Genomic DNA, 26,203 nt, shown 5'->3' with positions numbered 1-26,203 from the left:
CAGTACTAACTATTAGCCAAATTACTATTGGCCATTTTACTATTTATTAATAGTTTTTTTCCGTAAGGGTTATGTCTTTAAAGTGCCGTCATTTTGTTAATTTTCAACTTTTAACTTATTTTTTAGATTCATCGACAAGGTACTGTCATACAAAATAAGAAACCATTTTGTTTTTTGTTTTAGACAAATACAAAAGGCGTTAGATTTCCCGTGCCGATTTACGATTCCGACGACGAGGTTGCGTTAACATTTATTTAGAAAAGTTACAAAATAAACTATATTGAAATAAAAAAATTTTTGTTGTACTCTTTAATATATGTAGTAAAATACCAAAAATTTTTAAAACGATCCATTGCATACCTTAAAAAAAAAATTCCTAGAAATGACCTTCTTTTTAGCGGTTTACATGAGGCGACCCCCTTAATGCTTCGAATATGCTTTAAATAGTACTATAAAAAAAACATATTAAAAACATCAATTAAGCATGTTTTGAACTGTTTAAAACACGTTTAAAACATGTATTTTACCAACCCTGATCAAAATATCATTATAAAATATGAAGACCAACAGAGTTCACAACGTTTTTTTAATGTAGTCACTCTTACCGCTGGATGTTTTAAATTAATAACTCTTTCCAAAGCAATGAATAATACATAATTTGCAGCACTTAATGAGCTAGCAATTCCATAAACTGAATGTGCAACAGGAATGCCTCTTCGCATAATGGAATTATCTTGAATATCATCAATGCTACGAATAAAAGTAAAAGCTATACATAATAATTCAAAATTAAACTGATGAGAATGATTAATAAATTGATTAATTGAGAGAAATATAATCCTATTTTTGGACAAAGTGAATTATAGTGCTTAAATATTTCAGTGTGAATTTATATTCAATTCTGCAAACCATGCGCTAAAAATCTTTTTCAACCTTGAAACGTAAATATAAACAAAACTGAAGTATTAATATTACCCATTAAATTGACGAGCAATTCAGTAATATTGATGATAACAAGAATCTTAGAAAGATATTAACAATTTGATGCTAATGTAAGTTTCTTAAAAGCTGTAAGTTATTTATTGCGAAAAATATTACCTCAGCCAGGATTTAAACTCGGATGTCACGAATTCCATAAGGGCGTCCTTTTGATTCGATGAAGACTTCAGTAATATTTCTCGCAATAACCAAAAACTAGTGCAAGAAAGATCGTTTTTTAAGAAAACATGTATAAACAATTATAATTCGGAATTAGACCGACAAGAATAAAACAATTAATTAAGAGAAATAATTCTATTTTCGATCAAAGTGGATCTTAGTGCTTAAGTATTCTAGTGTGATTTTATATATGTATATTATATATGTATATATATCCAATTTTGCAAATTACGCAGAAAAAATTATAATTCTTATAAAAAAACATTAAATTTTAAGTTAATATAATTGCAGATACTTTGCAAAATATCTATATCTGCACTTTAATTAATTACCCAGTTTTTAACGGATATGCAATTAATAGAAATGACAATATTATTTAAAGATATAATTTTATAGTTAATGAGAAAGACATGTAAAAAAAAGCGCAAAACAAAATATTATGTTGATAATTAACGGAAACTTACAGGATGCTCGAATTGTGAAGCATATTTATTATATCATCAATTTCTTGGACTTTATCATCTGATATCTTTAGCCAGTAATTAAAAGCTTTTGCTAATTTGGCTCTTATTTGTTTTCCGGGAACTTGAAGAATGTACCTAATTGGTTCCAATAATTTCTGCAAGAAATTTCATTTCTAAATGTTATCTAATTCAATTAAAAAATAGCAAAAACATAACAAAAATAAAGAGATTGTATAACTATCTAATAGATTAGAATTCTATTATACTAGATACCCTGAATTCTAAGCAGAATCGTTATAAGGCTCGTAACATATTCCTGTAATAAGACATGTGAGAATTTTTAAGTGCTTATATCTTTATATAATATTTTTATAAACAGTTTCTTACGATTTATGAATAATAATCATACATACGCATAAAATTAGAAAACTAATCATAAGTTCTTATAAGTATTACGAGGACACGTTACGAGTCTTACGATTCTGCTTAGAATTGACCTAATTCCAAAAATTTTCGTAATTGCCTAGAATTGCCCAAAATTCAGGATTTCGAATGTTGAAATTTAAATTACTAAACATTTCATGATCAACATTTTCCTAGAAAAAGAAATTTTTTTTAAATATATAGAGAAGTCTTCTTTGTAATTACTTCTAAATATTATTAAAAATGTTATATTAAAGTTAAATAAAAGGAAAGAGACATAAATAAAAGTAAAAAAGACTATTCAATAAAATTTACAAAATGAAAGAACTATTTTTTTTTTTTTACTTATAATGTCAAAAGTCAAAAGTAAAGCAGTAAAAGTAAAAAAAATACAAAGAGTAGAATTAAAAAGAAAATAATTTTTTATTTTTATGATATATATATATATATATAATTAATAATTATATATAATAATTAAAAATGAAAAAAATTCGGGGAGAATTTAACTCCACATTTTCTTTTTGGATGCGCCTGCATTTATGGATGGTATTCAACCCAGAAATCGTGTTCGAAAAATTCAAAGAGTTCGTGTTCAGGCCGCTTACTGTGTAAATGGTTGGTGGCTAGATCTATTTTGGGTCGCATTATAGGTCGCGTATACGTAATCTCGATGTAAACGATCTAAACAATGAATTACAAGTGTCTTTCAATCATTTAAAATGATCTTGACACATGACATTGGGTTATAAATACCAACGTTATCGTCAATTTCGGAGCAAGGACAATTGAAATTTAGGTCAAAATCGTCAAGGTGAGAACAATCGAGCATGGAGATAAAACGAGGAAAAAAGGAATTGTATAAATTTGCGTTCAATTTACAGAAAATTTTGTGTAATTAATTATATTATACCAGTAAAATATAAAATAACATAGTTATATATCAATTATACCAGTAAAATATAAAATAACATATTTATATATTAATAATATATTATTTCTTTTTCGGAATAAAAAGACGTTTATACCGATAAATGGCGGGCGCCTAAGCGCGCGCATGATAGAATTACGAAATTAATAGCGTTTTTTATTAGCAGAACTAAAAATATAGAAACGAATTGAATCACGAAATATTCTATACATTTTACTATGCTATTTGATAAAATACATTGGGCATTTTATCAATTGAGATATCTCACTCACTTTTACATTTATATTAGAATGATGTAACACAGCTTTGGTCGATTAGTCCATCAGAATTGACCAATCTCATTTGTCATTTTGTTTGACGATAGATGCGATTGGTCAATTTTAATGGACTAATCGGCTGATTAAGTTAATCGGAGTTGGTAAAAAGAGGCCCTTAATATGCCCTAAGTGCGCACTAGTGTTGCCAATGAAAACTTTAAAAACGTACGTAATATAGTAAAGACTAACCTCATCTTCCTCTTTGTTGCCACTCGTGGAATAATAAAAAGGAATAGACTTGTTGGAGTCCGTCATGTCTGATGTATCTCTTCCGTAGTGATGACCGTGACTGAGATAACTACTTGGATCAGGCAGAAAACTCAAAAATAAATTCACGATGGCAGGTTAACAGCTGGATATAAGTTGGTATAAACGTCAATTGTGCAATGCCTGCCGCCTGCCGGAGCTGGAACACTAATTCTGATACGACTGATTTGGTACATGCGCAGTAAAGCAAGCGATAGCTCAGGCCTTAAATAGTATATATACAGGCTGGTATTCGTAGTTGATTCTTAGGATGGAGCCTAAAGATTTTCAGAGTCCTCCCTTTTCAAACGAAAGACTCTGATTGGTTGATTTTTTTATGCTTTGCAAAGATCTGCGCTGCCCATTATATTTTAGACTGTCTTGAGATGACAAATTAATATGAATATCGATATGCATATATCATACCATATACCCAGTGAGAAATGATAATGGAATCGACATCGAATCGATGTCGAATCGACGTCATTTCTCACTGGGTATATATGCATAATGTGATACTTTATCATAGGTGCGCAATTCTTGTTTTACGTAATATAAATGATATTTACTGATAAACGTTGAAAATAAAAAATAACACGATAAATAATGTATAATAATAAAAAATGTCATTGGACCTCTCATAAAAAGGAAATGATAAAAATAAGAGTAGAAAATCGTTGAAGAAAATTTTCCAAGAAAATATTGTATTTAATATTTTCTTAGAAAGATGGCGAGGAAGATAAGAGGGCCTTTGAAAAATTTTGTTTCTGTTCCCTCTTAAAGAAATCTAGCTAATACTAGCCAATACTTAAAAGACAATAATTAATTACTTATTAAAAGCACCTTCAATATACTCTTACTACTCCAAACAAGTAATTAATTATTGTCTTTCAGTAATAAATTGGCTAATATTATATTAGATTATCCTGTAAAGGCACTTTTTTCTTTATTAAAATATTATTCATATAGCTCGAGTAACTCGTTCTATTTATATTATAAACTTTCAAGTTTAGTCCTTCAAAAACCATTAATTGTAATGTAAAAAATAAAGATCGACGTTGATATGGAAATTCGCAACAAATTATGATCAAGTATGATCGCCGATTGAGTCAATTTAAATTTGAAATTATTCTGATTATCGTTTCTGTAAATACCGTTATGTAATAATATTCAAGGGAATAATAACGAGTAACGACCAATCAGATTGACTATCGTGTTCTTTCCATTGCGTCCGAGCCGAGCGACCTTTCCTGAAAATACATCTTGCATTCCCATCGATTACTTTCTTGCTTCATGACGATGTCGCGAACGTGGGACGCATGCGCATCGAGATGACGCGCACCGAGTGCGGTTCCGGAGTTCGGTTCGGTGGCCTCGTCAATGTTCGGAGTGTTTTCGGGCAGTTTCGCAAGACGCGTCGTCGGACGACGGTGAGTACAGTCTGTCGTCGTCGATTGACGTCACTCGTCCCGTCCTTTGCTCCGAAATCGTCTGAAATATGAGCGCCGGTGACAGAAGCCGCGCTGTCGCGTTGTGTCGTCGTCGTTGCTGTGTCAGCGCAAAGTGTACAATCGTGTGAGGGAGACGAACAAGAAGAAGGACGAAGAAGAGAAGGCGGAGAGGAAACGGATAAACGTCGCAGCGCGGCGTCGCGAAAAGGTCAGCCCCTATCGAGCGCCTCGAGAGTAGTCGAGAGGAGGCGATGTCGCCTCCCGCGGCCGATGACACGTCCAATATAATTCGCAAAAGGAGGGAAGAGAGGCATCTCCACGCACGTTACGTCCGTCCGTCCATCTATCCATTCGTCTTCCTATCGACCTCCCTTCCTCGAGCACGTCCTTGAACGTCGACGCCGGTTCCTCACGGGATCTCTTCGTGCTCCAATGTCTATTATTTATCTGTTGCCACATAGCATGGTATCAACCGGTATCTCCTATCGCTATCGCACTGAGATGTTGACACACTCCGATCTTAAGCTCCGTCTCTTTAACAATGGAAATCGCGCGGAGACTGCGTTAAACAGATATATACATATATCCATCTACCGAATTTAGCGCTGAACGCAGCGGCGGTCTCGTCGACGATGGAATTTTTTGATGGAATTTTTTGAGTGTGAATAACGGCCTCGTGCCTACGAATAATTTACGGGTATTATGGCGGTTGAGAAATGAGCTATGCGAATTTTTTCTGATTGTCATCGTTCTGCCTGTCTTTTTGCCCTCTTCTTTTTTCCTCCTTTTCGTTACGAAAGCACAACTGACCTTCACGTTACTGACGGGGCAAGTTTTTATTATACGCGCGTGTTTCCCGATGATTTCTGCGCGTCTTTTGAAAAACCACCGTCTTTATTAAAGTTCACGGCTCACAGAAGTAAGTTGACACCAGCGGGGTACAAGTCGAGCCAGCTGAGCGCCGAGCGACACGGCTGGAAAATCGCATGACAGCCTCCGAGTTTGGTTTTTTCCTATGATGAAACGCTTCTCGACGGTGCGAGAGAGAACGGTCTCCTAGGAGAGCGTGAGACTTAGTCACGCGTCTTAAAGACCATTCGTTGACGTTCGCGATTACTAATGCAGCGGTACATTCCTCCACGAACGCACGCCGCTGTCCCACTTTACGTTCCTTCTTTCCTCTGTTTCGCCTTCCTCCACGGTTGTTCAACCCCGCCCGCTGTCAGTCGGCAGTCCGTACTCGCATCTCTCATTGCTCCGGAATGAGCTACTCCGAAATGAGCTGCTCCGATCCGCTAATTAACTGGGTTTCGAGTCAGGATGAATGAATTCCTTTGACGCAACCGAACGTTTCTCGCTAATGTATAATGCTATAGTTATTATCGTAGTAATTAATGCGATAATATGGAGACCGCTAGAGAAATGGCTCCGTTGACGAATCATCGTGAATCTCCTTCAAAATAAGAGCAGTGTCTTTACATATCACTCTCGTGCGCATTTCATATGTAAAAGGAATTATTTTACTGCGGTATTTAGAAATTTAGATAGATATGGAGCTGAAAATAATTTTGTTGGACCATCAAAAGAATTATGTAGGACACTCAAGCGTAGTGATCGATATCGCAAAATTTTATATATTTTAGCAATCAGTTTGAACGTCCTACATAATTATTTTGATAATCCAACATAATTATTTTCAGATCTGTATTTATCTAAATTTTTAGATACTTGAGCAAAATCGTTAATTTTAATGGATTATTAAAATTATATGGGACGTTTAAACTAATTGCTAGAATGTCAAAACTTTTACAACACTATTCATCATGCTTGAGTTTACTATAATTATCTTGATAGTCCAAATAAATTATTTTCAGATTTATATTTAACTAAACTTTTAGATATTTCAGCAAAACCATTCTTTCCGTGTAAGTTTAGACATGTTTTAGATGATCACTGAATGTATGTGTATAATCTGGCTAAATAGACTGGCTAATCTGGCTTACTGGCTTCCCTTTATTTTTTCAATAAAAAATCTCTTAAAATAAAAATATTAATCGATAATTTGTTCTCAAAGTTCGTTATCCCACCGAATAGAATACATGCATCGAGTCGAGGATCTTGAGTGCATCGCACCGAGGGATTCGATCGAGTCGCTACGTCGCATCGGATTAAACGAGAGTTTCATAGTCGATCGCTTCGCGCCTCGGAAAACTCGTGGAGCGGAGAATGTCGGTCATGTTGGTGATATTTTTGGAACGATCAGCGTTTTTATGATCCATTGGAGTTACGATGCAATCGCCGCCGCGGGTTTCCGACTTTCGATCACCTCGTTATCTCTACGATCGCAATGATAAGCTTCAGTTGTATCTAATCTCGCATTGATAAACATTTGATGACCGCCGGACAATGATCATTTTAATGACGATGATTGATGTAATCCTCTTATTTCTTATAAGCAGCTTATTCACGATATATTTGCAGCGAGACAAAGTGCAATGTTTAGTAAGCAAACGTATTCATAGTGTTACGTACTTAACATTTGCTTACTTTATAATAATTATAGTATATTTAGTGCATGTACGAAAGAACGGTTTTATTGGAGTATCTGGAAATTTAATTTGGTATAAATCTAAAAATTTGTTGGACATGTCTAAACTTACACGGAAAGAATGGTTTTGCTGAAATATCTAAAAGTTTAGCTAAATATAAATCTGAAAATAATTTTTTTGGACCATCAAAATAATTATGTAACAGTTCAAGTATGACGATAATACAAAGAATTTAGACATTCTAGCAATCAATTTGAGCTTCCTTATCTAATTATTTTTATGGTCCTATAAAATTCTTTTTAAATTTGTGTCTAGTTAAATTTTTAGATACTTTAACAAAATTCTTCTTTCCATATTTAATACTTACAAATATATTCATTCGATTCTTGGACACATTAGGAAAGATTCATCTAATTGGGGAATTAATTAATTAGGTATCCGGGATCGCAGCGATGTTCAAGACGACCACCTGTAAGATGTTAGTCCAAGTGTCGGCCGTACTGCCAGATGACAGGCCAATAACTGCCATTAGTGTTGTGGAAGACTTAGACAAGTGTCCACCCAACTTCACAGTGGTATGCGCATTAATTCACTTTATTTATTATCGCTCGTCGCGGTGGTCAGAGATGATTGGTATATATCTCGTTAAGGTATCGAGAACTTACGATCAGGACACCGACGCTGATCTATGGAGGGAGAGTGGACTGTTCATCAAGAAGAAGGGTAGATATATCTGCTTCTCGAAGACTGAGGGCCAGCCGAACTGCGTGGTCGAAGATATCATGGTGATTAACGAGCGAGACACTCCGCCGGAAGGATACAGCATGATCTCCTACACCGTGGATTCGAGTAAGCCTTTCTGTTTGACAGCAATGCCTGCCGTCTGCGGATAAAAAAAATATGCAAATTTTTACAAATGAATCGCGATAAATGTTGCAGGGCAGAAAGCGTGGCGAAAAAAACAGGTGTGCTACAAAATTAGGAATAAGGACCTGTGTACGAAAGCGGTCACAGATATAATAATATGCAGCAGGACAACTCCAAACCACAAGGTTTATTCGAAACTGGCTCCTGTTGGATTTTCCGCTGCTGGGTATGTCAACTCTTTAAACTTTTAATTAGATCAACTTTAAATTGGCTTCATAAATTTTTCATCTGTATTTTTGTAACAACTCAATAGAAAGTAAACGCAATAACAAATTGCTGTAATTTATTATATATATATATATATAGATGAACACGGAACTTGTCTGTTGGAAATATACATGGAATATAAAAAGTTAATGCAATATTTTTATCGTGATGTACATTATATCTTATATTTTTTCTTTCAGTACTATAAATGGTGTTCACGTGTGCTACAAGACCGTAGATATCACAAATGCGAATTCGGATTCGCAGTCGTACGTTAATATAGAGTAAGTTTCAGCACATCAAGCCAAGTATCGATTTTATGCTATAAATATACGTATTTTATAATACTTCCAGCTTACTGCAAAGTCCTTCTCCAAATCCGTCGAATGGAATCTTTCACAGGCCAGCCCCCGAGAGGCCCCCGAAACCAAAGTTCTCACCAAAACCACCGGCCAATGGGCTTTATCCGCAAGTCGGCAGCACCGCTAACAAGGATGACGAACTCGGCGATCGAGATTATGAGGTCTTAAGTCCTAACGCGAGGATCAGGCCAACGAGGCCCGCCCCACAACCGCCTATGTCCACGACATCCACCGTCACATCAACGCCCATTTACGGTACACTTCCGGGATCGTCCGATCTCGACGGAGTTCCGTTCGCGCTTAATCCTCGTCTTATTACTAATCGTAATTCTGCCAGTGTGAGTATAATAATTTAAAACTTGTACAAAAATTAAAGTGCAATTAAGACATTTATTTTTACAACTTAATGATATCTTTTTTTCTCGATAGAACAAACTTCCTGTTATCAAAGTATGGACACAGAAGGACTTGGATAGAGAGGTACGTGTATATTTTTCAATTTTTAAAAATAACTGATATTTGAGACAAATAACTGATATGATGTTTTGTTGCAGTTCTTCTACGACTTTCGTGCGGAAAGAGAAACTTGAAAGATGACAACTTGCCAAAACTAATTCGAATTCTCGAGCGTTTTTCCGCAGTACTTGTACACGTTCGTATCCGATATAATGCTAACCAACAAGCGTAAATGGAGTGCCTGAACGAATGATTTGTACTAACCCGCGAGAGAATGAAGCCTGCATGACGCTTAAAATGGGGATTGTGTAATGTTTAAGAAGGAATAAGATAAAAAACTTATCAATGTACGCGGTTCTTCTTCCACGCCCCATATTTACATTTTGATACTGGTGATAACGTTGTCATATTTTTATAGACTTGCGTTATTTTTTGATAGAGAGTAGAGATTATATATGTAAAATATGTGTACACATAATGTATCATAATGCGAGATTTTCTGCGCATCTTAATATCGCATATCTACGCTTCTAAACACGCGAACAAACGCATAATACTGTTGAGACTAGCATCACATTCTCGCCGCACATTTAGTGGTTAACGCGATAATTTAAATGCGTGGTGAGATTGCATGCCATAAAAAGTCATTTAATTTTGTTGTTCCTTCTGTCCTTTTTTTAAATATATTTTTTACTTAGAGATTTGAATGTTTATTATATAATTTTCTTTCAAAGTGCTGCTTTTCTTTCTTTACCTGCAATGAAGTATTATTAAAAATTTTTTTTTCTATATATACTCTATCATGTGTAATTCTGTTTGAAAGTATATACGGTTGTGTATAGAACGTACTGAAAAAAACCTAATTTTAATATTGACGGAACACAACGTTCACTCCTAATCTTCTATTCGAGTTCTCTGTTCTATTTATAAATTCATACATTAAATAAATTTCCGTTCGATTGCACACGTGTACGTGAATGTAATTTAAGATAGAAACTTGTATGTTAAACAATAATTTAATAAAAGATTGATGGTTGAGAACTACCAATGTGTATTATTCATCAAAGTTAAGGTAATGAAAGATAATAGAGTTCTTTCGATAACGTTTTATAAATTAGAATATACCGAAAGTCGAGACGAGTTACATTTTTTTACATACATATCATATAAAGACTAATAAATAATTTCACAGCAGGAATAGTTAGATCAACATTTTATAAACAATCTTTCCGAGAAGGGATTAAATAAATTAATCACTGAAAGTGCAACTTCGAAATCTAACGACTCTTGTATCTTATAGCATATGAAAAATAACGTAATTTATGTGTATATAATATATATGTTAATTACTCACACATTAGCATTGTAACATAACTAAAGAAACAAGGTTGTTTTTTTTCTGTTCATCATTAATTCCTTGTTTCTCGGTCAATACTGAATAAAATTCCATTTGCACTTTAAAAGTGAGAGTCATTCGCTGTGTATGAATACAATGATTAAAAAATGTTTTAATTTAATTAATCGTCAGCGAATTAAAACATCAAAATCTTTTGTAATTCGCCTTTATCGGCGAGTTATCGGCCGACACGGCGGAGCGAAAAATATTTTTGGCCGGCAAAAAATTGGCCAATCGTCAGACGAATGGTCCAGTCCAGTGCCTGACGTGCGTCGTATTGCCGGCTACAGTCGTCTGTATTCCGTGCCTCTCCAGTACCGCTGTAGCCTTGATCCTGCTCTTGTACTTTACGTCCTTCGGCTTCAGCATGCTCTTGTGATTGCTCAGCAATCTTGAGGGTGTGAGAATCGATTTGTTGCTGAGACCGGTCGCCTCCAGGAAGTGATCATATCCGCTGCTACCGATTTCACCGTTGCCATTACTATTACCGATACCGTTGCCGATAGCAAGAACATTGTTGTTATCTTTGGCAATGCTGTTCTCGTTCTGACCAGCGTTGTTGAATCCCACGTGACCAAGTCTCTCGGATCCGTCACCTTCAGGCCGATCGGGATCGTCCGATAGATCGCACTCGTCTAGATTGAACTCCTCAAAGTTCTGTCGGATATCAAATTCCTGCAAAGGAAGAAAAAATCGTTTTTTTTTTTATAGAATTATATAGTTTTCTCAAAACATTTAATACATTTTCATAAAAGATCTTACATGTTCAAGCTCGATATGACGGTCCTTTGGACGATTTCTATCCTTTGTCTGTTCCTCGGGGTCGCCGATCTTGAACTCTTCGAAATGCCGAACGATGTTCGTCACTCTGGCCGCGCTCTTTGCTTGATCCTCCTTTTGTCTTACCTGGAAAGACGAGCGCACGTGGTTGAATCTATTCTTCCAGAATCCACCGTCTTTCGTTTCTCTCGCCGAGCTTCTAGCCGAACTTTTCATTTCGTCCATATTCAAATTCCTTGCCGCCTTTGACGACGAAGAGGATATCAGTCCCAGAATGCCTCTTTTTGTAGGATCTGCGCCTCCCGGGTCCTGCTGCCTTTTTTCATCAATCAGGAACGATGGACTAGGAATTTTCTTTAAGATTAGTGTGTTGTTGCGAAACTGTGGCTTCGGCGGCAACGCCGGTGGCGTTCTGGGCGGCGTCGGCAATGTCGTTATCTCCGGTAACGACTCTATATCTTCGTAATCCAGATTCTTGGCGATAGTTAATCCTCTTGCAGACATCTGCAGGCAGGTCTTCTCCTCGATTCTCTCCATTTTTAAAGGAGGACTACTCTGCTGAGATTTCGTTGGAATCTTTCTCGTCTCTTCGACATCGACTTTGGGCTCAATGATGACTAGTGGGATCGCCTTGGACTCCTTGGAATCATCATCTGGATCCTTTTGGATGATCCTCATGCCAAACTCGTCTTCGGATACATTCGCATCGTTCTCCGCGGTCTCTTCCTCCCTTGATGAATCCTTGTTATCCATGACGGACTCCTCGGAATTTTTCCTTTCTATCTCGGAACCCACCGACTCGATATCGGACAACCTGGCTGGCTGAAAACGTACGATTCTGCCACGGTGTTTAAACCTGCGTGGCACCGAGAGCACCAAGTTCTCCTCCTCTTCCATATCCTGCAGCAGGATCTGATTCACGCACTCCAATACAGAGTTATGATTACTATTTGGCCGGTAGGTGCTGTGTCTGAATACATCGTCGTTTAGTCGATCTTCATCCGGATCACTATACCAATTTCCACTGGTGTCCTCCACCGTCAATTCAGGCGTCTCGATCTTTACCTCGCTGCGAAAAAGAAATTGAAAGGACCGTTTTTAAGGAATAAAAGAATGTAATGGAAGAGAAAAATAAAATTAAATAATAATGAGAAAATTTTGGTGGAGAAAAGAATCACTTGTAACGTACATATTGTTATTATTGCTATAATCGTCTTTTGTCCTCAATTGCTCCGTCCGCTGAAGATTTTTCTCGTTCACCTCGTTGCAGGCGTTAATGTAAATTGGTTCTTCTGTTTCTCTCTCTTGACTGCTTATCAGGGTGTTAGTCTGTTCTTCATCCTCTGACACAAAGTTACAGTCCATCCCGTCGTCCTTGCTCTCCGTTCTCGCGATACCCACCATTTCAATCACGTTGGAACTTTTCGACGACGTCTTCTGACCTTTTGTCCTTTTTTTCATCGACACCATCGTTGTTCCACCCTTTTCTGTTAGATCGTCCTCGTTTTCATCTAGAATCATCGTCGTCTCGTTTTCGCTGTCAGTCACCGTCGTCGGCGTGCACCTGCTCGAGCATTTGTTCAAGGTTGAGCCAGGTGACACATCATCCGTACTCTCACCCTCGCAAAAGCCTTCCGTGCTGAGCAACGAAGGGCTGCCCTCCGTCGTCGTCGTGACGATGGATGCGTCCGTGTTCTCGCTGCTGGTCAGACTGGCCTTTGAGATATCGCTACCGGCGAAACTATTCGTTTTCCTCACGCTGTTCCGGTCCAGTTCGTCCAGAATACTAGACGATACCGGGTTCAGCCGTGTGATTATCTCGCACTTTAGACTTGCGATCTCTTTGCCAATACCGCTCTCCTGCAGCGTTTCTCTCTGAAAGAGATTAATCGAATAAGTTTAAATTTAGAAAATACAGAACGTGGAAAGTATAGAATTCACTCCTATATTATCTTCTCCTTTTTTATAAATTTCTTTTATAAATTAAAACACGGAAAGGATGAATTTGTTGAAATATCTAAAAATTTAGCTAGATCTGAAAATAATTTTATTGGACCATCGAAATAATTATAAGACGCTTAAAACTGGTTGCTAGAATATCAAAACTTTTTGCAACATTGCTATCGTACTTGAGATTTCTACATAATTATTTTGCTGGTACAACAACGTTATTTTTAGATCTGTATATAATTAAATTTTTAGATGCTTCAACAAAATCGTTTTTTCCGTGAAGCTGCTGATCGTAGATAGGCTTATATGCTAATTATTTTACATGGTTTTCTCAAATTACTTGCAAATTGCCAAAGTCCTTCTGCAGATTCTTATCGATATTAGTGTTGACCTCGACATCGACGGCCGGTGTGGTTCGATCGCGCTTGCTCTTTATATAGTTTTTTGTATACCGCCTGAGCATCGCGATCTCCAATTGCTGGTTTCTGATAACATTGTCCTTTTCGCAGAGCATCTGCCTGATAGACTTCTGTTCCTGCTTAAGGCGCGCTTCCAGGAACAGCAGTGCCCGCAGTATCCTCGAGAGCTGTTGATCTCGCAAAATCTTCTCAGACTCATGATCGGCGGTACGGTGGTCCAGCTCCTTCACCAGCTCTCGGCATTTTTTCGTGGCGGTCTTCAGGGCGTCCTGAGTTCGCGCCAGTTCCTGTTTGAGCGTCCGGACCTCGGTTTCCATCTGGAAAACAATTTCAACAAATAAATCTCCAGTTCTCAATGGAATATTTCACGAATGCCCGAAAAATATTTTTCCTCGTGTTAAAGGGATGCTGGAGTGACGGTCGAAGTAAATTCATACATTAAGTACAGACTTTTTTACATTCCAAATTCGATAATAGTGACATCTTTCATTCATTTCTTATACTTATTATATATATTATTATTATATATCGTTGTGTCTCGCTCAAACGCATTCATCTGTCCTTATCTGACGTATTGCAACACCATCTCTTAGAAAGAGATTAATTAAAATACTACTCGGTTTCATGGCTTCACGTCAATTTTATTCGTAGTATACGAGCGAAATTTTTGGCGACTCTTTTCTTTTGTACCAAAGCCCCTACATCGTTTCTAAAAGCATAGGATTGTTCTTCAAGGTTTTCTGTAGGTTGCTGGCTACTTATTTTAAACGGGTAAAATCTGAAACTCTTATATGCAACACATATTGTGACGAGTTGACTGCAGGAGCCAGTGCCAAAACTACAATTTTTAATTTTCTTTCATTTTTCGCAATTAAATTGTAGCTGGCAGCCTGTGTTGTCGTCGATACTTTAATTGTGGAGATGGACTTTTCAATTCATAAACACAATTAAGAGAAAAGAGTCTTTAAAAATTAATGGTAAAACAGGACACTCCAGCATCCCCTTAAAGATTATTGTTATGAGATCGAATCTTAATGACAATCCGATCAGTTTGAAATCGATCTTTTCTTCACGAAAATATTAGATCACGAATAGAACACTTACATTTTACAGACATATATGAAATATTAAATATTAAAGAATTGAATTTTTATCCGATTAATAGAATAACAGATTCTTTTATAGAGTCCCTTTATATATTCTCTCTATCATCTAAATTCCTATATCCTCTCAAGATAAACGACTCGCATTGCGCACAATGCGGATCGTGACGAGATAGATATTCATCGTGCATGAGAGTACGACGTACAGATCGAAGGAATGAATACCGCCAACGTCTGAACAAAATCGAGGAACAATGCCGGCCGGTCTTCGGCCTTACTTCAGCGAGCGCGGAGGAAGGAGAGTTTCGACTGAGCTGAACTGACTCGAGAAAAAGAGACGTCCACGTTAGCTCGTTCAGATGCAGGGGGGTTCGAGACCGGACCGGCTCTAGGACCGGAAGGACCTGACCCGGCCACAGGAGAACCGGTAAGTTACTGCCCGGTACGGTGCGATAGAATGATCGGCGACGGCGACTCCATTGTTAGGTAAACAATTTCCAACTTGACGCATTGACTGGCCAAGGATAAACGGAGCATTTGCATTTTGGGTCATACACGATGACGCGCAGTGAGTCCCATTATTACCACAGCGTCAGTTAATGAGATTCTTTTACGAGCTTGGCAATGATTTGAATGATGATTCAATTGAAGGGCAGAGATAAATTAGGTATCGAGAATGCAAATAATTGAGAACTTTACGTATATTTAATTTATTTTCGAAAATTGTAAATTTATGTTTCGGCAAAAATAAATTTATTTCTCTAAAAATTTGTAATTTTGGGGATTTCAAATTCACAGACCAAAATCGAAAATCTATATTGTAAAAACAATATGTAAAATTACATAAATAATATACGTGTATTAAAAATTATAATTTCTAGAAATATATAAAATTGTGCGTTTTTAACCAAAATTAGTACTTTATCTCTCGAATTGTGTAAATATATCTTAGTATAAAATGGATTATTACATAATTTTTATGTATAGGTGTACAAGTTGTGTATATAATATTATTATTAAAATTTAATTTAAGTTTTATGTTCGCCATCGTTCGATTTCAATTGTCGAGAGAAAATCTCCGAAGATTTATGGTCCCAGATTTCCGTTTCCGCATACGGCAAACTCGCCTTGCCAGAAAAGGAAACCGCGAAGCGGCACTTTCCGCTAGTCAATTTAACGCCGTTCTCGAGCGGACGAGCGATCTAACGGCGATGCAGGCTAAAGTGCAAGCCGCAATTACGCGTGGTTTATTCGCTATGTGCACTAATGCACTATCTCCTGCCCGCCTTTCCCGTTTTACGGGCGTTACGAATACGATATATATTGACTGGGAAGTAACGAAGAGTCCCTCGGCAGATAACTCGCCGGTGTTCAGCGTCTCTTAAACCGATAAGCCATGGCCGCAGCTAATTAAAACGCGAGATGCTAATCGCGCCAGAGAACGAGACCGTGTCTCCGCCAATTAACGAGTGAGCGAACGCGTTTTTTTTAGACTCGACTAAATCGCGTCGTGTGGGGTCCTTGACGCAAGCCGTTTAAATATTAGGTGTTGAACTTAATTCCTGCCGCTCGCTTAATTTAAAAAACAATGTTCCACACCTTTAAAAAAATCTAAAAAAAAATTTTTGTAACGTAATATGCTAAAAAGTGTGTCAAACTTTTTAGCATATTACATTACAAACATTTTTTTTTAGATATTTTTAAAGGTGTGGAACATTGTTTTTTAAATTAAGCGAGCGGCAGGAATTAAGTTCAACACCTAATATTTTGCCGATCCTCAGCAATTCTTTCTGTTGCCACTTTCCGTTTCAGCAATATATTCTTTCATGATAATTTTTTTCCTTTTTACGAAGTTAACATTTTATCGAGATAAAGACTTTTCTCCGAAAATATTAATTCTCGCATGAATATTTTTATGGTTCTGAGAATTTTCAGGATCGATTATTATTCTTCGTGCATATCGAGTCCTGTGTTCTTCGCGCGACGCTGAGAGGCGAAATAATCACGTGAACCTGAAATACCTGCACTCGCCGAAGGAGAACGCTAACGGGAGGGACTGCGCGGAGGATCCTTCCGTGAAATTCCTTTAAGAAGCTCGCACGGACCAGCCGATTACAAGGTTACCGAGTCATCGAGACGGGGGTTTCTCAGACCGTTGGCGCTGCCCATAAATTATACGCCTCTAGATTTGAAAGAGAGACGAACTAGTTACTAGAAGAATCCCGCGAAGCGATCCAATTTTACACGCGAACGCGAAGTAAAAGTGAAACAAACGGCATAGAAGAGGATAATTACTTTTTTATATGAAAATTTCATGGTTTCTCCGGGCAATCATTAAAAATGATATAAATTTCGAGAAAGTTTGGACAACATACTTTGTCGCACCGTTGAAAAAATGTCTGATAATAGCTATTAAATATTGAGTGACGAATTCAATTCGCACTAAAAAAAAGTTTCTGATTGAAAATGAAGAAATCAGGAAATTTCGATTAGATCTGATTAGGCTCAACTAAAGTTATAATAAAGTCATCTGAAAATTTTGATTTGTCCATTTTCAACCAGAATTACAATTAATGCAATCATACTGTTACCAATGATATTAATATAATCCAAATAATGTTGTTTCTCTAAATATTTAGCAATTATTACCAAATGGTTGATTATATTATTATGTTTAGTAATACTAAATAAAAATAAATAATTTCTAAATATTAAAAAAAGTAAAATTATTTTGGGATATATATTAACCAAATGTCGATTGAAATTATTTCACTCAATATTTGATAGCTATTACCAAATTGTATTATCAATATATCAAATAATGTTGTTTTTGAAATGTTTCAAAAGAACGTGAACTTATGGTGAGATTTCTTAATATAATTTGTGATAAGATTTACTTATTGTAATCGATTTCATTTTAAACATTAAATGTTTTGATCTCTGAAGTAAATCTTATCTTACTTGTGATAAGATTTATGTACTTTAGACACATTAACAGATAAAAAATTTAACAATAAAATCACCTTTTTCAAAATTAACACAATATAATAGTTTTGTACATTATAGCTTCACGCGAATTCTCTGAAGAAGTTCCCAATTTGTTTACATATTCACTTTATACAAACCAAACTTTTTAAACTCGTTATTCTTTCACAATTGAAAGTCTAATCTCAGGATCTATTATAAAATTGCTTGTGTCTCTGCAGATAATTGTCGACGTCGGTCAATAATCCCTCGCGACAGCACGGAAATAATGTGTCGGCCGCAATAATGACTGTGAAAAGTCACGCTAGCGCGAGAAAGCGTCGTGGATGTATATCCGGCACGTCTCCGGCACGAAGACAAGTGTAACCCAACACGAAACGAGCCGTCTTTTCGTCTTTCAAAGTCATGCAACTGCGATAGGCAGCCTTGGCCTCCGGCTCGTCCTCCTCGCGCCTACAATCATTTAACAGTTCACGCGAGTTCACGCGAGTTCACGAAGCCGAACTCACGCTGTCGGAACGCGCGCGCGCCGAAAAGTGTGCTGCGCGACTTTCTCCGTTCGCCGGCCAACGGTTTTTCGGTCCACAGTTGGAGGTGCACGATTGGAGGTCAAGTGAGTCGGCCCGAGACAGATCGGGGGTACAGTTATCCGCCTTTGTATTCGCTGCGATCAAGGTGAGATCGCCGCCTCGATCTCGGCCACTGATCGGTCCTGAAGTGACCTAAAGTCACCGCGGAGTGGAGCCGAGTCGAACCCCCGCAGTCGAGATTGGTAATTATAGATACCCCACGCGATGAACGCGGTAAGAGACTTTCTACCCTTACAGAAATTTAATACTAATATTGATCAATTAATCACTCATTTTCAGTATACTGTTAACAATACTTTTAATACTCAAAGTAAGCGATTAACCGGTGATTGACCGGTACTAGAGATACTATTAAATTTCTACAAGGCTATACAATAAGTCTAAGTTTTAAATCATAAGACGTAAAAAATCGACCAATCACAATCAAATATCTGAGAAAAATAATCGACCATATATACAAGTGATTAATTTCTTACGGCTTAAAACTTAAAGGTAATGGCTTACTGTAGAAAGCCTACACTGAGAAAAAAATATAGTCAATTTTAATAAATATTTAGTTCAATACTGCCAACTAAATATTTACTTACGGTAAATAAATATTTGTTTAGTAAAAAAAAAAAATTGTTAAATCAAATTAACATTTCTTGTATCAAATAAATATATCTTTATATTTAATAAATATTAATTGGCATGTATATTCAACTAAATATTTATTAAAATTGACTATATTTTTTTTCAGTGTATAAGAGCAGAAGCACAGATTCTTGCATAATGTACAAGGCACAAGAAAATCAACCAATCAGAGTCTTTTATTTTACGGGAAGGAAGAAAATGAAGGGTTTTGGTTCATTTTCTTATGCATTATGCATTATGCATTATGTAAGGCTCTATGCTCCCGTCCTAAGGGAACGGTAAGGAGAATCCTGATGTATATCGCGACGCATCTCCGATGACCGCGACAAGAGCGTGTTCGCCGATGACGTCACACTTCGGTGTCACGCCGGGTTCCGCTGCGGCCGATGAATGGAGAATGCACTTTCTCCGACACGTTACATACCGCCGACTGCATTTGTTGCGCCGCTGCAACAGCTGTAGACGACGGAACGTACTCGTATTGTTTTGCTCGCGAAACAACCGGCACCATATGCGTTCCCTCCCGCTCTCGCGTTGACGCGAGCGTGCATGAATGCGTGCGTGCGAAACGTACAAAGGCGGCCAGGTGTCGGCCGACGGGCGAGTTCTCGTCAACGGGGTCTGACGGCGTCGACCAAGTAATCACGACGTATATCAAACGGATTCCTCGCGAGGAATTCTCGTCTCTGGATCATTTCCTCTGCCGAACTGAGAGTCCTTTCCAACTTGTTTAAATCCATATTTTCAAGAAGCGCATGTGGCGCATTGCGCGACCAACATTTTTGTAGCGAGTTCATCAATATGTATGAAAAAAAAAAAAAACAATTTTATTAAAATATCTAAAAATTCAGCTGCCACTGAGAAAAATGTTTTGCTGAATTAATTAGAATTCTGGTTGAAAATCGACGAATTAGAATTTTTTAGTTAAAGCTACTAGAATTCCAGTCGATATAAACAAAATAATTCAAAAAATTCTGATTAAAAATAAACAAACCAAAAGATTTTTATCACATCAATCAGAATTCTGGTTGTTTCAACCAAAATTATTCAACCAGAAGACTCTGGTTTGTCCATTTTCAATTAGAATTCCAGGTAATGCGAGCAGATTCTTTTTCCAGCGTATGAGTTCGGGATGGCACGGGAGTAAGCTCTACAGGCGAGTCTCTTGGATCGAGACCCAGGCCCGAACCGCTCGTCTTGGAGATACTTCGATCCTGATTTTCTTTCTTGCCGTTCACTCGGGACGTTAGCCTTCGCGAAGTCGGTTACCATCGAGCTTTTACCTTCGCGAATCCTTCCTCGCTGGTCTCTGCGCTATCTCAGAACGGTCCTGATGCATCTGTACGAACGCGTGGAGGGTTTTACGTCGCTCCTGATGACGCACACCGCAACGGCGCGGCCGAATTCTACCTGGCCGCGCGTTTCGCGCAGCATTCCGCGCGTTCCCGCGGTCTTCTCGGTTGCTCCTCGGGATTCGATGTGTCTCTCGATGGTCCCGACTAGCTTATCGAGATCTTACGAGTCCACTTGTACAGTTTGCATCTCGGATAAGTAATATACATGCACGTACACAGATAAAGAAGAAGTAATTGGAGACACTCGCGCCGCGACGACGACGCTCTTTGGTGCCGCGAAGAAGAGAGAGGAGAGAGAGAGAGAGAGACTTGACGAAGTGTCGAGAAATACCAACGACACGAGCTTAGGCCACGGACTGACTCCGACTGGTTGGTGAATACTCGGTTCGCTGCTGAGCCGCCAGCGAACCGTGTGGAAGGGAGAACGTTGCCATCCAGGAACGGATTTTCAAAGGCTGGAACTTGATTTCTTCGCGATGCCGTGTATAACTGGCTATAATTGTTATTCGGAAACAAAAAGGCTTATTCGTCGTTATCGAGAAGTAACTCTTCCTATAGATTAAGAATCTGGGTACCCTCTGGTCGTCCTCTGAACTTCCATACGATAAGATTTTATATGATAAATTTTACGTAAGATGTATAAGAATAAAATTCTAAGAAGGAAAAGAGGAGAGAGAGACACACACAGAAGGTTAATTATGAGATAACCGACTTAAAAATTTTTTTTTATTAAATAAATTTAAAAGTATATTTGAATGTGAATCGCGTAAACGAAATGATAAGTATTATCGTTATAACATAATAGACGCGAAAGTGACAAATTACATCGAATTATTTGACATCGGTACACGAACATTTTCTTTTTACGTTGCACATTCACGAAAGAATCCGCTCGTACGTGGTTGACTAAAGTATCAAATCGACAAGTTCAGCCCTGCATCAAGACGGCAGGCAGGGAAGAAGGAAGAAAGTAAGGAAAGTAGGGACGAAAGGAAGAAAGAGACACGAAGTCTACCTCACGCAGACGGAATTGTATGCGTGCACGTATATGTGCGTGCATTTATGCACGGACGGTCCATCCTGCCCAGATGGAAACAGGTAGGACCACCGATGGTACCGCCATATGTAATGCAAACGTGAGCGGAACGTGTCCCTTTTCTCAGACGAAACGCGAAAGACTCTGCGATTCCAATCAGCTGACTTCGATTTAACTCTTCGTATCCTTCGAAAATACGTTCTTTACCGACGTTTCGAAAAATATTGCCAGGAATGCCGTTTTTTAAGAGATATACTTTTGACGTAACTTTATTTAACTAACATCCTTTTCTTAATTGATTAAGCATGATATAGATAAACAGATGAAATGCTTGTGATTTTTTAATCAGCTGACTTCGATTTAACTCTTCGCATCCTTCGAAAATATGTTCACTGATGTTTCGAAAAATATTGTCTGCAGGAATTATTATATCTCGATTTTTAAAAGATATTTTATTTTTTTTTTTTTGACGTAATTTCATTAACGTCACTCCTCTTCTTGTTAATTGGTTACTCAAGGCAATATGTGACAATTATGTTCAAAATACGGTAAATAAACGTTAGAAATTGGATAATATAAACGCACAACTGAAAATTAACACTTAAAAGTTGGTACGTTTTTTAAACTATTTAATAGTAACGTAATAATTTGTAAGGTCTATTAAACATTTTTTGTACTAATTTAAAATACCAAACATTTCGACGGTTAAATAAACGTGTACTTAAAATTAAAGCCTATTTAATGTTTTTATACGAAATAGAGAACATTTTGGCTAAACGTTTTTTAAACGTAAATTGTCTGCTTGGATAAGAATATTATAGATAAAAGAAATGATGGTGTACTGGAATACTGTATGTATTTCCGTGAATTAGGGAGTTTTTGCAATAACATGGATCCAGATACGGTAAACGCTAAAGTCACGTTATCCTTTTCTTAATTAGTTGTCAAGAAGAAGATAATCTTGGCGTTCACCGTATCTGATAAACGGTGTTACAAAAACTTCCTATTGTCATCCCTATTTACAATTATGCGAGCTATCGTTATCGTGGGAATGTTGTCGATACCAGGCAGTCGTTCTTGATCTTGTCACGGTAATGCGCAAACGCGCGCACGAGAATGGCGATTGTCCTAGAAAACGAGATTCTACAGGTCGGCGCCTGGACAGAGCGATTGTGTAATAGCCGTTTAACGACTTCGTCGAGGCGAGCCTTCTTGCTCTCGCTCGCTTTTTACGGAAACCACCATCGATGATTCGCATTCGACAGCTCACGAGCAGTGCCTCAATAGTCGTTAATCGGAAGTCCGCATTGCCGGGTAGAAAATAGAAAGGAATGTGCAAGATCAGCGAGAGTTTGTACGCAAAAGAAAAGGAGTCTGCAATTTATTTTCGTCATATCTAGCATCCTTCGGATTCGTTATCTTTGCTGCATTTAACGTCGTTCGCTCGCAACTTTGATTTTTTTCGCGTTCCGGCACTGCGAAAAACGTGCAGTTTTCTTATAAAACGCGATGAAATTAATCCCCACCTTCTCCGATAATGCCATATTGATTTATTAGCTTGGTTAGAGACTTATTTTATCTGTTTACTTGTACGACCGGTGTTCATTATAGAAGCGTAAAATCGATGAGTTAAACCTTTCTAATATAAGATGACTTTAATAAATTTTATATACGTTACAGATGATTCATTAATCAATCCAAGATTTACTTATTCTCGAGCATTTGTTTTTAAAGTAAGACGATAAAACTTTACAAAAAATAAAATATAAATGTTTTATCTGTTTTATCATGTCCACAACAAAGATAAAAAAGTTTTATCATTGTTTTAATAGAGCTTAAAATGCTTTAAATCAACTTGATTTTTCTGAGAATCTACAGCTGTTTGTCGAGATCGACAGCGAAGGCGAACGTAAACTTAGTTCACGTCGGTCTTAATTTTTCGTTGAAGATACGTATATTGATATAAATTGATGATCGCAGAGAACCGTTCGCTTAATCGATATCAAATCAATTTGGTCGCGTTGCTCCGTGACTCCAATTAAAATCAAAGCTGGACGAGGAACGATGCGGCTCGTCGACGCCAAAGACGTTCACCGTCAGTGATATCCGGGTCGCACGCAAAGTATTGGCTTGCATGTCGCACTGACGAATTCTCTTTGTCGTCACGACTGCAAGATAACGATAACGGGACAAAGGTGAGCATCTGGATCTCGCGATCGATCGATCACGCCCGTATGTGTTTTGCAAAGCCAGAACAAAGTTTGCGATGGGCGTATCTTTGGTATCGGGTTTACATTTTAATACGATATATTATACGTTAACAATAAGTATATCTTTGATACACTGTACACTGAGAGAAGAATATATACTAAGTTTTAAGAAATATTTATTCGAATAGTGCCAGTCGAATATTTACTAAATGTAAACATATATTTATTTGGTACAAGAACTATTAATTTGATTCACCTATTATTATATTTTATCTAACAAATATTTATTTTCCGTAAATAAATGTTATATTGGTACTATTCAAACAATTATTTATCAAAATTTAATACATTTTTCTCTCAGTGTACGAACTAAACAGCGATATGAACAAATAAAGTAAGAATAAATTTGCATAGAAATCAAACAAGCTAAATTGAAACAAGAACGTTATTCTTTCAGATTTTTTCTTTTCTAAATAACACATGTATAAAATTTGTAAATTTTATGGTAATTATAATTAAATATAATTTGCAAGTTGTTTATAATTGCACAGAAAGAATGATTCTGTTGGAGTAAAAAATTTAGGTATAGATGTATATATAGAACTAGAAATAATTTGTTGGATCATCAAAATAATTATATAAGAAACTCAAGCATGCGATGAACAATGCTGTAAACAATCTTGACATTCTAATGATTAGCTTGAGAGTCCCACATAATTATTTTAATAGTTCAACAAAATTATATATAATGTTTAGATCTGTATCTATATACCTAAATTTTCAGAAACTTCAGCAAGATCGTTCTTTCCATATAATATTCCATGTGCATCGACTTAATTACGCAATATATGGAATGATATCGCGGACGATTGCAAAATTGTGATTTCAAGATGCCGTGATTTTCTCCTGAAAAACCAGCTTTTCACAGAAAAATACGGAAGGTAGGCATTATTGTTGCGATGTAACTCGCAAATGTCTATTGTTTCGCGATAAACACTAGGCAAATTATCCGAGTAACCAGGTATTGTGTTATTGCCGGCGTTAATAAATACTTGCTGCCGCCGCAGAATTCCGGTTTTACACGAATACGAGCGTCCTGTCGGATGATTACGTCATTTCTTATCACGAATGTCTCGGTAGTGGTTTATTCTTATCGTTGGTTTCTCCTGCACGGGAAAAACTTGGGCAAAATCAAGCGCTTCTCCCGAGAATCTCGAATCGGAACACGAATATTCATCTTTCAAATTTTTAACACTTCTTCATGTTCTTTTCTGAAAAAAAAAAATTTTAACAAGTCCTTCAAACTCTTTACTAAATCATAAAAAATCCTCAGAAATGTCAAGTGTATGATTTCAATAAGGATCAAGATTAAATAAAATTTAAGATTACATTTAGGAATTAAATCGGCAAATCTTAAAAAATAATATTTTTGTGCTTTATTTAACAGCTTGATTAACGATAAAAACGCGCTGATGGACGCGGCGGGATAAATCGATTTTACCGTTTTCCAGCGAATAATCGAGTAATGCTGGTTTCCGTGGTCGGCATGCCGGCGCGATGGAATTTTTGCACGTTGCTTAATTACTTATTACCTTCGTTAGTTCTCTCGCGGTGGATCGTAAACGAAGTTTACGCGCGCGATGCAAGCGTAAATACTCACGACCTATAGCGGATAAGAATCTAATACCGACGATGCCGTTGAAGTATCAATACCTAGCTCACGTCCAAGGTAAACGATCGATACCGAAAAAAAAAAAACATAAAGTGCTTTCGGTGTCATTTACTTTATCTCCGATATTATGCAGGCATCATTTACGTTATCTCCGATATTGTGCTGGTAGCGCACACCACGATACTTTCAGGAAGATTGAATAATCTTAAATTAACAACAGAAACAACAATTATCTAAATCAAGTATCTTGAACTAAATTCAAAGATCGATGCGTTAAGCTCGATCGAATATTACATCGCAGCGTTTGAAGATGTGGGTGCACGTACGTGCGATTTCCATCTGCGTGACCCATGTAATAAAAGAGGCAGGTGTGCAATGAAGATACCGCAACTTCATCGTGCGGGTCTTCTCATGTCATTCCCGTGATCTGACGATCGAGTCCGCGACAGCCACGACACATCGACTTGTCGATTGCTCGTCTCTCATCTCTTCAAATAGTATTTTCGCGAAGATCGATGGGTTACAGTATTTTGTTAAAAGAGTATTTTGTTAAGGAGGTTGTAAGGCAAATGCAATATGTTAAGAA

At 37.2% G+C, this 26,203-nt stretch overlaps 3 protein-coding genes across 6 annotated transcripts in view; 1 reads left to right on the top strand and 2 right to left on the bottom strand.

Moving 5' to 3' along the window:
* The window catches only part of LOC108762118 (geranylgeranyl pyrophosphate synthase atmG-like), a 21,207-nt gene extending 17,399 nt beyond the window's left edge, over positions 1–3,808 (bottom strand). Inside the window, exons 1-4 of the mRNA XM_018508949.1 lie at positions 3,480–3,808; positions 1,623–1,777; positions 1,099–1,194; positions 606–750 (exon numbers count right to left, since the gene is read on the bottom strand). Of these exons, the coding sequence (XP_018364451.1) occupies positions 606–750; positions 1,099–1,194; positions 1,623–1,777; positions 3,480–3,545 (462 nt within the window). The 5' untranslated portion in view covers positions 3,546–3,808. The remainder of the gene's footprint in view (positions 1–605; positions 751–1,098; positions 1,195–1,622; positions 1,778–3,479) is intronic.
* A 961-nt stretch (positions 3,809–4,769) lies between these two features.
* Mvb12 (multivesicular body subunit 12-like Mvb12) lies at positions 4,770–10,509 on the top strand. 2 transcript variants are annotated; one of them, XM_018510539.1, is made up of 8 exons: positions 4,770–4,966; positions 7,971–8,111; positions 8,187–8,385; positions 8,476–8,629; positions 8,871–8,954; positions 9,025–9,370; positions 9,462–9,512; positions 9,587–10,509. In XM_018510539.1, exons 1-8 carry the CDS (start codon positions 4,856–4,858, stop codon positions 9,620–9,622), a joined length of 1,122 nt encoding a protein of 373 aa, XP_018366041.1. In that variant the 5' UTR covers positions 4,770–4,855; the 3' UTR covers positions 9,623–10,509. The 2 variants fall into 2 exon arrangements, with proteins under 2 accessions (XP_018366041.1, XP_018366033.1); XM_018510531.1 differs by having other exon boundaries at positions 4,888–5,195; positions 9,587–10,508.
* Positions 10,510–10,722: 213 nt separating this feature from the next.
* The window catches only part of LOC108763205 (uncharacterized protein DDB_G0284459), a 41,656-nt gene continuing 26,175 nt past the window's right edge, over positions 10,723–26,203 (bottom strand). For 2 of the 3 annotated variants that reach the window (XM_018510645.1, XM_018510638.1), the window contains exons 2-5: positions 13,955–14,350; positions 12,854–13,539; positions 11,647–12,733; positions 10,723–11,559 (exon numbers count right to left, since the gene is read on the bottom strand). In XM_018510645.1, coding sequence (XP_018366147.1) covers positions 11,122–11,559; positions 11,647–12,733; positions 12,854–13,539; positions 13,955–14,350 — 2,607 coding nt within the window. In that variant the 3' untranslated portion in view covers positions 10,723–11,121. Of the gene's footprint in view, positions 11,560–11,646; positions 12,734–12,853; positions 13,540–13,954; positions 14,351–20,627; positions 21,051–26,203 lie in introns of those variants that run through there. The other variant, XM_018510654.1, reaches the window with a different exon arrangement.

The sequence above is a fragment of the Trachymyrmex cornetzi genome, unplaced genomic scaffold, assembly GCF_001594075.2.
Source record: "Trachymyrmex cornetzi isolate Tcor2-1 unplaced genomic scaffold, Tcor1.1 scaffold11, whole genome shotgun sequence".
NCBI classification, from domain to species: domain Eukaryota; kingdom Metazoa; phylum Arthropoda; class Insecta; order Hymenoptera; family Formicidae; genus Trachymyrmex; species Trachymyrmex cornetzi.
The sequence above is the reverse complement of the archived record's forward strand: the minus strand, read 5'-3'. Positions and strand labels throughout refer to the sequence as shown.

Excerpts from the sequence above, each read along its gene's own strand:
- Mvb12 (XM_018510539.1), top strand. The coding sequence starts at position 4,856 with ATGCGCATCGAGATGACGCGCACCGAGTGCGGTTCCGGAGTTCGGTTC. Across the intron at positions 8,386-8,475 it reads CTCCTACACCGTGGATTCGA|GGCAGAAAGCGTGGCGAAAA; the intron begins GTAAGCCTTTCT and ends TAAATGTTGCAG. Across the intron at positions 9,371-9,461 it reads CTAATCGTAATTCTGCCAGT|AACAAACTTCCTGTTATCAA; the intron begins GTGAGTATAATA and ends TTTTCTCGATAG.